The 13,428-nt window shown below is 40.7% G+C and overlaps 1 protein-coding gene across 5 annotated transcripts in view; it reads left to right on the top strand.

The window, feature by feature from the left end:
• Nucleotides 1-8,569: 8,569 nt before the first annotated feature.
• Nucleotides 8,570-13,428, top strand: part of SLC39A12 (solute carrier family 39 member 12) — a 72,547-nt gene continuing 67,688 nt past the window's right edge. For 4 of the 5 annotated variants that reach the window (XM_037738999.1, XM_017529764.2, XM_017529761.2 and 1 more), the window contains exons 1-2: nucleotides 8,570-8,875; nucleotides 9,716-10,062. In XM_037738999.1, the coding sequence (XP_037594927.1) occupies nucleotides 9,802-10,062 (261 nt within the window). In that variant the 5' untranslated portion in view covers nucleotides 8,570-8,875; nucleotides 9,716-9,801. The remainder of the gene's footprint in view (nucleotides 8,876-9,715; nucleotides 10,063-13,428) is intronic. The other variant, XM_037739000.1, reaches the window with a different exon arrangement.

Here is a 13,428-nt window from a genome sequence, read left to right as displayed (position 1 = left end):
ACCCTTTTATTGAAATATTTACTACTGCAAGCCGATTCATAATATTCAAGAGCTCTTTGTTTTAATATTTTTTTTGACATGATGCTGTTCCTGATTCATATATATAATATCTTCTGTAGGAACAAAAGCTGTACCTGAATGGAGCCAACATTTAGGATAGAGTATTACATTTATACCTTTCTTTATAGAATCATCCTCCTCTCCTATCCCCACCCCACACATATATCCAACCACGTCTGTTATCCCCAAGTTCAGAATTCTTCTGACTCAGCCTTTCCAGAGAGGAAACTTCGACCCTTTCTCCAGGGAGGAAAAAGTACTTATGCAGTGGTGTGGCTTGAAGAGGACTGGAGTCTAAATACTTCTTGATAGGAGTTTCAGCTAGTGGTGTGCTGGATTTCGGTCACACCCAGCTCTTCCCAGTAGACGGTTCAGTGTTCTCTTATTGGTAGTCTGACATGAGCCATGATAGGAGTATTGATACTACAGAGCTCGTCCATCATTGGGAGGTGCTCCTCACCTTTCAGGACAGTCGTTCCACCTAAGTCAGCACACTACCACATCCAGCCAGTCCCCATTTTACACTTACCCTGGTCCAAGTCTTCAAAGGTACCAGATGCTCCATTCCTGAGCCTCCTTGTTGGACTGTGACACGGGGTTTTGGTTCTCCTCATTTTCTTCTTCTTCGTGCAAATAGATGTCCAGTTTGGTACGTCAAGCCATGCCTACTCATCCATTTTCAGCTTTTAAATTTGTTTTTTTTAATTTCTGTTGTCCCTTCTTTGCTCTCTTTATTCAGTTATGTATGGTTTTTAGATCCCCTGTTTTCATTATAAATGTGTTTGAAGGAAAGATTTGAGAAAATGTACGCCGTGTTAACCAGCAGTCTTGTTGCATATTTATGGTCTGAAAAGAGGTATTGATGGTATTGATGTAGCACAGCTGGGAACTGGACCCAGAATTGGGCAGTTATCTTGGATATCTGTGGTTGTTTAACCAACTTAAAGAATAAATGAATCTAACAAAATCCTGGCTTTGCTACTAATGTTTAGCATTTTCAGTGCCAGATACTACACTTCACATGGTCTACCTCATTTAATCTCCACATGAGATAGGCCCTAAATCATTATCTTCCTTTTAGAGATAAAGACATTGAACCTTAAAAGACTTCCAAGGCCACAAATCTTATAAATGACAGTGGCAGAGATTTATATTTACATCTGTCTGAAACGTTTAACTCTTGGGCCTGTTTATATACTCCTTATGGAAGATTCCTGACCAAGAATAGATTGAGGATCAAGTTTCAGTTTTGTGAACCAGTGTATGCCACAGAAGAGACAGATGCTCAGTGCAGGTTTCCGGGGTCTTCTGTTCTCCTCAAGTGGCATTTGAAAATAAGAAGAGTGCTATCTTAGAAACTGGTTGATAAGAGTAAACTTGCTTAGTTCTGCTTGATGACATTCCATCCATGGTTTCCAGTGCTGTCCTAAACACTCTGTACTTCCAGTGTCCCCCTAGATAGGTCTTAATCATTTTATATCTTTTTAGACTCTAAACATTTCCGTTTTCACACTATTATAAAGAACTTCCTGTGACTGTCATTCCCTTTATAAAAGGAGTAGGTTTAATGGACTCACAGTTCTGCATGGTTGGGAGGCCTCAGGAAACTTAAAATTATGCTGGAAGGTGAAAGGGAAGCAAGGACCTTCTTCACATGGTGGCAGGAGAGACAAGTAGAAGCACAGAAATGCCAGATGCTTGTAAAGCCATCAGATCTCGTGAGAACTCACTATCATGAGAACAGCATGGGGGAAACTGCCCTGCATGAACCAATTACCTCCCTCCCTCAACACATGGAAATTACAATTCCAGATGAGATTTGGGTGGGGACATAGAGCCAAACCATATCAAATGGGAAATGCTACGTATCCCCAAAGAGAAGCTGAAGTTTCCAGAAGTTCTAATATAATAGGATGCTGGGTTTTAACAATATTACCTTGTTGTGATTATTAATTTTAGTGTCAACTGGACCACAGGGTACCCAGATGATTGGTGAAACGTTACTTCTGGGTGTGTCTGGAAGGGTGTTTCTGTCTGAGACTAACATTTAAGCCGGCTGATTGACTAAAGCAGATGGCCCTCCCCAGTGTGGGCCAGCATCATCCAAGCCACTGAAGGCTAGACTAGAACCAAAAGGCAGAAGGGAGAATTCGCTCCATGTGCCTGATGGTCTTTAAGCTGAGACATGTGTCTTCATTCACCTTTGGACTTGGACTGGAACTTACACCATAGGCTCTCCAGGGCCTCAGCTTTCACATTGCGGATCCTGGGACTTTTCAGCCTCCACAGTCTTACGAGCTAATTCCTTATCATGTTTATCTGTGTCTGTGTCTGTGTATGTCTATCTGTGTCTATGTCTATATTTACATCTCCTATTTCTTTGGATAACCCTAACTAATACAATTGGATTGGCCCTCCCGAAGTGCATGCTGAAACACTGCATTGCAAATCTCTCGGGGTGCTACATACATCATGGACTATGTGAATGACATCTAGTAGAGTTGTGCAGCCTACAAGGCTAGTTATATTTACTCTCTTGAATCTAGGGCTCTTTACTAGTAGTTATGGGATCCCAACGAGATCACTCCTTATAATATACAGTATCCTCCAGTTCGAGGAAGATCCGATCTGGGTTTTCATAGTAGGAATGTAGGAGGCAAAGTTTATTTAAACAAAGGTGCTTCATTTAGCAAGTGAGGTACAGGCATTAGCTGGAGCTACTTCTGTCATCTTCTCTTCAGAAGATGGAGATGGTGAGTAAAATGAGAGATCACAGCATGGCTCTCATGTCACCATTTTCTCTACTCATCACCTTATCTTTCTGATGGATTTTTTTTCAGTGGTTGAGTCACATTATTGTAAGCTGGCCCTCCCCTCTTCTAGGTTCAGATCCTCTGATCCATCAGGGGATCAACCATTCAATGATCAACCAATTCTAATCAACGTTCCCTCCTTTGGCTCATATATTCAGTTATTTATCAAATATCTGTTGAGGACTCGCTATATGCCAGGCATGATGTGAAAACTTGGGATACAGCAGTGAGAGAAAGATGCAGTGCCTCTCCTTGCAGACTTTATAGCCCGGCAGGTAGACAGAGTTTAAACAAATAATGACAGAAATAATGTATTTTTATTGAATGGAATGGAATGAAGGAAACTTACAGGAAGCCATGAAGGTACACATTGGGAATTATGCCAGGTGTGAGAAAGTAATGCAAAAAGTGAAAGATGATGCATGAGTCAGTTCAGAGAAATGGAGAACAGAAGGTTGGGAAGTAGTTGAGGAAAAGTTTGTTGGAAGAAGATGCAGAGGCAAAACAAGGTCAAGACCCACTGCTAAGGGTAAGGCTACCTCATTTTGTGGTTCCCTGTCTTTACAAACCCCCAGTTGAGTTTATCTTTTTATATTATTGTCAATTCTCCCAAGTTTAATTAAAAGGAAAATCCTCTTTACTGGTGGAACACAGGATATATCCTCAACCATTTTGCGTTAGGAGGGGCCAGGGTCTCCCACTAGACATAGCACATGGGAGAATAGGGTTTTGATGCTATATATCTTGTGTTATATACAAATTATATCTATAGTTGTATATTTCACTTGGCAGGCTCTAAACATGTGCTTGCTGAATAACTTGTTGAAGTAAAGTTTTCCAGAAATTATTTCTGAAAAAATATATTGTTAAAGGAAGCATTTCTTTGATAAATGTTAAGAATTATTTTCCTCCATTTCTATAATGCTAATCATTCTGGGATTACCTCTTTTAAAAACCTGCTCTACTTCCTTTCCTATTCCAAACCAGTAGCTAGAATCTTAGTGCTCTTTTGCTTTGGGAATTTTTGCACAGAGCAAGCAGAACTGATTGATATCAAAGGGGCTTTCTGGCTTTTATAAGAGCCAACTTTCATGAAAGAGATGATGCCAGGGGCCCTGAGGATGAGGGAAGAGATGAAAGCATCTTTGAGAGGAGGAAGAAAAGGAGGGAAATGCTGCCCATACAGGCACTGGTTCCAGTGAGAACCAGAGGCTAACCCATTGTGCTGAAACAGTGCCCTGGGTGACACAGCCTCTGAAGCCAGGCCTCAGAGGAATGCCTAAAATCGAGACAAATGTTCAGTTTTTGTAAAGATTCTGAGCCCCATATGCAGAGTGGAAATAGCAGAGGCCATAACCAAAACTGGACTAACTGGATGGTGGGGATTAGGATGTGAAGGTGCTTAGCAATTACTCAAGTGTGCAACTGATGAGTTTCCCAGATGTTTCACCTAGGACTCTGGCCCCACCTGAGGATGGAATTTCCCTCCATCAGCTTGCATGGAGGCCCAGAGTTAGACTGAAGGTGACATTTTTCACATGAGCTTATCATTCTATCACAGCACTGTGGGTAATTGTTGACTGATAGATAAGCCATTTGAGAAAGCGGTGGTTTTCTTCAATATTGGATAGGTGGGTTTAACCAACTCAAGGGAAAGTACTATTTCCTCAATGAATTTAACATCCTGTAGGAAAAGTTGCTGGATTCACTTGAGGTCCATAGTCCATAAAACTATCATTAAAACACTTCTTCAGCTCAAGGGCATTTTGATACTTCTATATTGTTGCCATACTGGAATCTTCCATTGCTGGTTCCAGCCCCTCCCCTAATAGTAGGAATTCCATTCATTGATTGATGGCTTCTAATTCTACATTTAGCAGTAGATCCTAGCAATGTTGGCTTCTGCCACGTTACGATGCAGCAAGAAGGGTTTTACCAGACACAGACCCTCAACCTCAGACTTCCCAACCTCTGAACAATGAGCCAAATAAAGCTCTGTTGTTTATAAATTACTCAGTCTATGGTATTCTGTTATAGCAGCACAAAATAGACTAAGACAATGATTTTTTTTCTGGTTGTGTAAAATTATACAAGCTTTCAATAGAAGGTAGAAATAGAAAAGATAGAAGGAAAAACCACCTACATTCCTACCACCAGTGGGCTATTAATAGTTTATTGATACCCAGTGTTTTTGCCATGAATGTATTTTACATAGCTTTAATCTGTATATTACACATAAATGCTTTACTTTTTACTACATGTTATATTAATAATTATACAAATATTGGAATGATCCCTTTTTATACTGAGACAAAAATCCATTGCATAATCATTGAACAATTTATTTGGTAGAATGCTGTCAATGCCATTAGTTCAATCCACATAAATAACATCAAATTATTCTTTCTTGGAAATAATTGAGTTCACATTTTAAAAAAACTATCATTAAAGGCTATTTAAAAGATAGAAATTTTAACACGAGTCACACAATTTTGATATATCCATCAGTTGACACCAAAATCTTAAAAGCAGTATAAAGTATTAAATATCATCCCTCTGTTTTTCTAAAAAAAGTTCTGGAAACAGTAATGTTTTTGGTTTGTGGAGTAAAAATCTACATCTGATCGTCCTATACTTTAATATTCTTTAATATGAAATTAGAGCTCTTAATTTTAGGATCAAACAAATAAGGCTAATTTATAAAGAAAAAAATTCTCAAGATTCTGAATAAATATCAAACATTGAAGATGTCCTTTGGTGGGTATCATTTGTAGCTAATTCAGGGGGACTTAAAGGCAACATTAGAAAGTGCGTTAGGAGATAAAGAAAATGTCATTAGAAGTTCCACCTACTTCCCCTGGAGAGAGTAGAGGTGACAAACACAGACTTTGGATGTAAAGTGTCATATTGACTCATAATTTTCCATCCCTATCCTCATTACTTTATGGTACCCAGTGATCCCCACCTCCTGGTATTCAAACCTATATGGTGTCCCCTCCACTTAAGCATGGGTGGGGCCTGCAATTCACCTCTGACCAGTAAAATATGGGCTGTCACTCTGTGTTTAGATTACATTAGATTGTCAACAACCACATGAGCATGAAAAGGGATCCTTCCCCAGTTGAGCCTTCACAAGATACCCCAGTGCTGGATGACACCTGGATTGTAGCCTTGTGACAGACTCAGAAGCAAAGGACCCAGCTGAGCTGTGCCTGGACTTGTAACCCACAGAAATTGTGAAATAATCCACTTGACTTGTTGTAAGTGACTACGTTTGTGTCGATTTTCCATGCAGAAATGGATCACAAATACACCTGTGTACACAGTGTTTCCCTCATAGTGACTCAGAATAGCTATGAAATGAAGCGCCCACTCCCATCAGACCTCTTCATACAAACTCTCTATTTCCGCTAGCCTCTTTTATGCCTGAAAGTGGCACTTTAAGAAACACTGGTTGGTAGGCTATTATTACTGCCTCAATTTCAGAATTTGTTATTGGTCTATTCAGGGATCCAATGTCTTCCTGGTTTAGTCTTGGGAGGATATATGTGTCCAGGAATTTATTCATTTCCTCTAGATTTTCTAGTTTATTTGTGTAGAGGTATTTATAGTATTCTCTGATGATAGTTTGTATTTCTGTGGGATCAGTGGTGATAGCCTCATTATCATTTTTTATTGTGTCTATTTGATTATTCTCTCTTCTTTGGATAGTCAAGACCCATCTCACGTGCAAAGACACATATAAACTTAAAGGGATGGAGGAATATTTACCAAGCAAATGGAAGGAAAAAAAAAAAATGCAGGGGTTGCAATCCTAGTCTCTGATGAAACAGACTTGAAACCAATGAAGATCAAAAAGACTAAGAAGGGCATTACATAATGGTAAAGGGATCAATGCAACAAGAAGAGCTAACTATCCAAATATATATGCACCCAATACAGAAGCACCAAGATTCATAAAGCAAGTTCTTAGAGATCTAAAAAGAGACTTAGATTGCCACACAATAATAGTGAGAGACTTTAACACCCCACTGTCAATATTAGATCAACAAGACAGAAAATTAACAAGGGTAGTCAGGACTTGAACTGAGCTATGGACCAAGTGGACCTAATAGACATCTACAGAACTATCCACCCCAAATCAACGGAATATGCATTCTTCTCAGTGCCACATAACACATAATCTAAAATTGACCACATAATTGGAAGTAAAACACTCCACAGCAAATACAGAATAACAACAGTTTCTTAGACCATGGTTCAATCAAATTAGAACTCAGAATTAAGAAACTCACTCAAAACCGCACAACTACATGGAAACTGAAAACCTGCTCCGGTATGACTACTGTGTACATAACAAAATTAAGGCAGAGATAAATAAGTTCTTTGAAACCAATGAAGACAAAGACACAATGTACCAGAATCTCTGGTCCCCACCGTGGGGATGACAGTTGGCATTGAGAGGAGCTGGCAGGGAGCTATGGTCTCGCGTGCCCCTCTGCTCCCGAGCCTGCTCCCTCCTCGCTTCTCCACCCACTGGACTCTCGGATTCAAGGGCTTGACTTTCAGTCCAACTCCCTGCTTCTCTCTTTGATTGCTCATTCCAGACTCTAACTTCAGTTAATCTCTGCACAGAGCTCACAAGATACAAGCCAAGTCCTTTTCCTTGACAGTTTAGTTAAACCCCACTGTTTCCTGAGGGCTTATCACAGAGAAGCCTGGGCTGGGCAAAGTGACTTGCGCCTGTAATCCCAGCACTTTGGGAGGCCTAGGTGGGTGGATCACCTGAGGTCAGGAGTTCGAGACCAGCCTGGCCATCATTAAATGGTGAACCCCTGTCTCTATTAAAAAATACAAAAAAAAAAAAAAAAGCCAGGTGTGGTGGCACACGCCTGTAATCCCACGATTCAGGAGGCTGAGGCAGGAGAATCACTTGAACCCAGGAGATGGAGGTTGCAGTGAGCCACGGTCATGCCACTGCACTCATGCCTGGGCGACAGAGCAAGACTCCATCCTCACCCCGCAAAAAAATGTCTGGAATTTTCTAGGAATATTTGCCTTTTGTATTTCCATCAGTGTTACCAGCATTCTCTCAGGAATATTCCACCCCATAGTCCCCAGATTTCATACCCAGTTAGTGATGAGGCTAATTATCCCGATCTCTAGTTTCCTCTACCTGCCCACCAGCAGATTTAAACCCCTGTACTGTGGCGTGTACTTTACCCACTCCAAAATCTTAGGGTTTAACTTCTCTTGCCTTCTAGAAAATGAACCACTTTGTTCCTTCAGTCATTTACTCACTAATAAGTTGTTGAGAGGCTTTGTTTCGTGGAGCATGAAGGATCTGACATAGTAACTCCTACCAGCAGTGCTGGTCTTCACAATACATGCAGCTGATTAAAGTTCCTGGTTTATACCACCTACTTCCCTGGTAAGAACTTCATTCCTTCAACCAATACTTTTCATTTGAAAACATCTGATTATGAAAGCCTTCAATCTTTTAGGCATCTGCATCTTGCAAAATAAATATGGTTCCAAAGAGCCTGTCTTCTCAACAAATCCTTGGTTAGAGCCTGGATGACACAGTTATTACAAAATCAACTAGAGAGAAAAAACTCTTCATCTAACACGTCTTTCTATTCTGCGAGGTGAAATCCTTTGACCTAGATTCTCTCCCTTGAAAGGCTAAGTGACAGTAGGTGAGCCTAAGAAAATTGGTTATATCTTGATCTAAAACGTTAAATTCATGAACCACACTGATTTGATTACCCTGAAAACCTACCAGAGAGAAAGTTCTCCCTTTTATCCACCTTCATTGTTACCTTCAGAGCAGCTCTCTCCATAGCAACAGAAAACTTCTCTGGGCTGAAATAATCCTCTCTAGCTCCCAGTGCACAGTCAAAGAATTTTAAAAACAGGGAACTTTGTAACTGTGAAATACTGTCCAAGATTTAAAGGGCTGTGGAGCTCCAGATAAAGAATCGTTTATCTTTCTTCTGAAGGTAAGCACTGGGGTTAGAAATGGTTGCATCATTCTCTGTCACTTTTAAAATGCTAACATAACAACCTAAAAGTGTCTTTGGGTTTTTTTTTTTTTTCACTCATAAAAGTAATCCCAATATCTTTGTTACTAGCCTACAGTCATTTACCAGCTAGCTTATCTCTGGGCCAGGATCAGACGTGAGATGCTGTTAACATTTTACATGCCTTAAGCCATCAACAGGAAGATAATTTTTTCCCCAGAAAGTTGACTGGCTCTAAAGTCGCCCCCCACACCTTTAGTTACCACTGAGTGAGTGTGTTTGTCACGTTCTTGAGGTCTTGGAATTCTGTTTTTCTAAGATGCTTCCTACTCTAGAATCTTGACTTTCATTAAACTAAAAAAACAGACCTGTGTTTTTGGAACATTGATTTTCTTCCAGTACTTTTCCTTGTCTAAAACCTTTTAACATCATGTTGGTGATTGAGTAGAATTTATTTTCTCTTTGTATTTAGGGATGAGGACCACAAATAACTTGGAGTTCTTTATAATGGGATAAATATAAGGTGTTTCCCTACCTGGGTCCTAGAACTTGTACCACCTGCTGGTAAATGGAGAAACTTACTCTTCATTTGTGATGCTATGTTTAGTTTAGGGGGAGGGAATCTAACAAGCTTTTTGGCTTTTGGGCAGTTTGAGAGTCTACAGCCATGGTACTTTCCTAAAAAAAATTACCTACAGACCCCCTGCTATGTAGAGACAGCTCGTCATTGCAAATCAGCTTAGCCACCCAATTAATGAGTCCTTTCAAATATGTTGCAGGCACAATAATTGAAGGCTTTATTTTTCCCCTTTGCCACAGAAATTCCTTTGGTTACAAGTTTACCCTGTAAACGGCCACACACTCATCTCCATCCAAGACAGACTCAAGGTGGAGGAAGTGTGGAAATGTGCTTCTGGACAAAGCTTTCAGTACCCTGGGTGCCGCTGTTTCTTCTACTGGGCCTTGTTTTTTCCACTGAGACAGACAAACTCTCAACCCAAGACAGCAGAGGTCGTGGGAGTTCAGGCCAATTGGCAGACCTACTGCAGGTTCTCTCTGCTGGTGACCACATACCCCACAGCCACTCAAGAAGCCTCATCAAAACATTGTTGGAGAAAACTGGGTGTCCACGGAGGAGAAACGGAATGCAAGGAGATTGCAATCTGGTTAGTGACATAGAATGGTGTCAGGTATCAGGACATGTCCAAAAGAAAGCAGTGGATTCTATAGGGGTTTATTTCAGTAAAGTTAAATCACAGGCCAATCTTCCAATATGCAATTGGGCAATGCATTCTGGTAAGATAATTTCCATATTTGGGATATAGCAAATCATTCAGAATTCTGTTTATAGCACCTAGGGCCATTTTTGTTGTTGTACAAGGAATAATGTTTATATAAGGCTTTCTAGAACCTTTGTGTATATTTAGAGGTATTTATTTGGGAGCGTGAAGTTTTAGTCCTCTTTTCTGATTAATCTTTATTGATGCCGTCAGTGCACCTGCACGTGACTAGTTTTAGATGCCATTTGTTTTCTGGAGCACAATAATGGTAATCTGATATTTGTCCAACGTTAGAGTTTTAAGTAGTTTCTCTTGGCATGGCATTTTCTAATATTATGCATGGAGCGTAGTTAATGATTAAATAATCATCTTCTTACTGATGAGGAATCTAAGCTGGGGTGACAGGTGCTGTAGGTGGAGCTGAAGTCAGACCCATGGCTCCTGAGGCCTGATTCACAGCCTGACCTTAGGCTACAAAGTCAATCTCAACCCTGATTGGAATCAGCTGAGTAGGTTTCCCAACATACCCATGTTTGGGCTTCATCCTCTAGAGATTGAGATTTTACTTGCCTAGGACAGAATTTTTAAAAGTATTTCCAGGTCACTTTAATATGCCATCCATGGTGGCTGAGAATCTTCATTAGGGAGGGTGGGGTAGGATGGTAGGAGGTAAGAGCTCATGTGTTTAAATTGCTGCAGAAAAAAATGAGACATACCCCACCATCCCGTTACCCACACAATTTTTTAGGATGAACCCATAAAAGCATAAATGAAAGCATGCATATGTAAATAAAACAAAAGTTAATAACTGTCTTCAAAACACATTTTGGTGTACTTCTCTATCATGCATAGCTCTGAGGTGGGGGGGGGAGGGGGAGGGGAAGATTTTCTGACTAAGCGTTTTGTTTCTTCCTAACAGAAGAGGTCTTGCTCACCGAGACTTTTTCTCTGCTTTGCGTGAGCAATAAATAATTCAATAATTATTAAAATACCCAATGGTTCCCAGAGGAAATGTGTTATAATAGGCAACTCATCTGTGATGACATTAATATATATAGATAGCAACACAAGACGTCCCACTTGAAATAACCAGAAGTCATCTCTTATTCATGTCCTCTGAGGATTCGCTTCAGGGGAATGTTCTCCTTTAAGGACGTGAAGTGCCTTATTAAGGCCGGTCCCATATTAGTTTTGCTGGGGGGAAGGTAAATATGCAGAATTGTTCTCCATTTTCAGGGCTGGGGGAAGGATTGTTCTGCGCTTATTGTTTTCTGTGACATCATCAGGAGTTTAGCTGATTTGGTCCCCATTTGAATTGGTTCCATCCCTAGGACTTGAAACACTATCATGAATAGCTTCAACCTCCTTCTCTAGGAAAGAAACTGAGGGGTTAATCTCAGCTTTCCCTGCTCAGAAGGCTTCAGTTCACCTGAATCACCCATCAGGGAGAAGCTTAGCAAATGTGTCCCATCGCTCATGACAAGAAAGAGGAAAGGGAGTCCTGTTGATTTCACAAACACCCGGTTATGGCGGAAATCACAGGGCTTCAGCTTAGGGTCCAGTCTGTTCTGTCACGGAGGGACTTTGTCTACTGACAGGCAGGGTTCATGCCACAAATTCTGTGGTAAAAAGAGAGGTTAAGGGAGCTTGTTCATGTCCCTAAATGTCTGAAGAAAGAGGGAAGTGGGTATCTTGAATTTGTGGGGAGGAAAAATGCTTCCAGTTTTAGGTCTGTGTAAAAAGTGAATTTTTTAAAAAGCCAATCTGAAGTATCTGAAAGCATTGCACTTTTAAAATAAATTCAGTCAAGCTGCAGTCTTTGAAAATGAAGAGTTCTTGGCTGATCCTGGCTTTTTCTTTCTTTAATGAGAAGGGTCAGAATATAGTTTTAATGAACTTCATGAGGGATTAAATAACTCCCAAACAATACATTCCACTTCAGTAATTATGAGAACCATAGCCCTACACAGGTTTCTGAAAGGAAAAGAGCCCTCTTCTGGCACCTTCTACTGTTGGGACATGAGGAGCCTCAGCTTCCTCACCTGGAAGGCTGAGATAAGGAGCCCCTCCTTGGGGAGATCTGTGAGTATCACATGGACAAACACATGTTCCTCGGGGCTCAGACCTCTGTGAGGGTCACATGGATATATATGTGCCCCCAAGGGAGGTAGCTGTGAAAAATCACATGGATACATGTCTGCTCCACAGGAAAATGTCTGTGAGGATCTCCTAAGCATGTTATCCTTAGGAATCAGATCTCTGAGGATCTCACAGACACGCTTGTTATCCTTAGGAATCAGATCTCTGAGGATCTCATGGACATGCGTGTTCTCCTTAGGAATCAGATCTCTGAGGATCTCTTGGACACATGTGTTCTCCTTAGGAATCAGATCTCTGAGGATCTCTTGGACACGTGTGTTCTCCTTAGGAATCAGATCTCTGAGGACTTCATGGACATACATGCAGAAAGTCACATACAGAAGCTCAAGTTCCTTCTGTTCCCTGCACCTCACAGCAACGTCTGGTTCCTCCTTTTCCAGGGACACTAGAGCAGTGCCATTCCTCAGAATCTCCCACCCACCTGTGCCCCAGGCCCTGCTCCACTGTCCTGGAGTCTGAGGATTTTAAACCAATTTCTCCAGGTGATTCTTAGACACCTTCGAGGGAGAGAACTACTGCTTTAAAGGTCTCTATTTAATTCACAACTGGCCCTTGCCACTGACTCATTTGTCATAACTGTCATGGAATAAAGTGTGGAAAACATCTAGCTTTGTCTTATTATCTATCAATGTTTTCTTAACGCTTCTCAGTTAAAAACTGTGTCAGTCAGAAAAGCCACTAAACTAGTACAGGCCCTAAAGAACCAGTACCTGCCATCACCAATGTCCTTCTAGCTCTTTTTCAGGAAAAAATGAAATATGCGTTCTCTCTTACATTTGTAGTCAATCGTCAGCTGCCCCCCAAAAAAAGACCTTATAGAAACCTAAGGAATTGAAAGAGGACAGTCTCTGTCTTTATAAAGAGGACAGTGACTTTTAAGTTCTTAGATTTCTATAATATAAGATTTACCCATCACTCAAAATTCAATTTTAAACATCTTTCAGTCTAAAACCCCTGAAATTTATCCTGGAGGCCTGACAGCTGTCTTATTAATGTAGGAGAAGACAGCTACCATGCTACTTTTTGTCCACTGAGGCTCTTACCTGGCATAGATTATAAGCAATGCTGAATTTCAAGGCTGGGCCAGGCCAT

This window comes from Cebus imitator, unplaced genomic scaffold (assembly GCF_001604975.1).
Source record: "Cebus imitator isolate Cc_AM_T3 unplaced genomic scaffold, Cebus_imitator-1.0 Scaffold61, whole genome shotgun sequence".
NCBI classification, from domain to species: domain Eukaryota; kingdom Metazoa; phylum Chordata; class Mammalia; order Primates; family Cebidae; genus Cebus; species Cebus imitator.
This window is presented reverse-complemented; position numbering and strand designations above follow the sequence as displayed.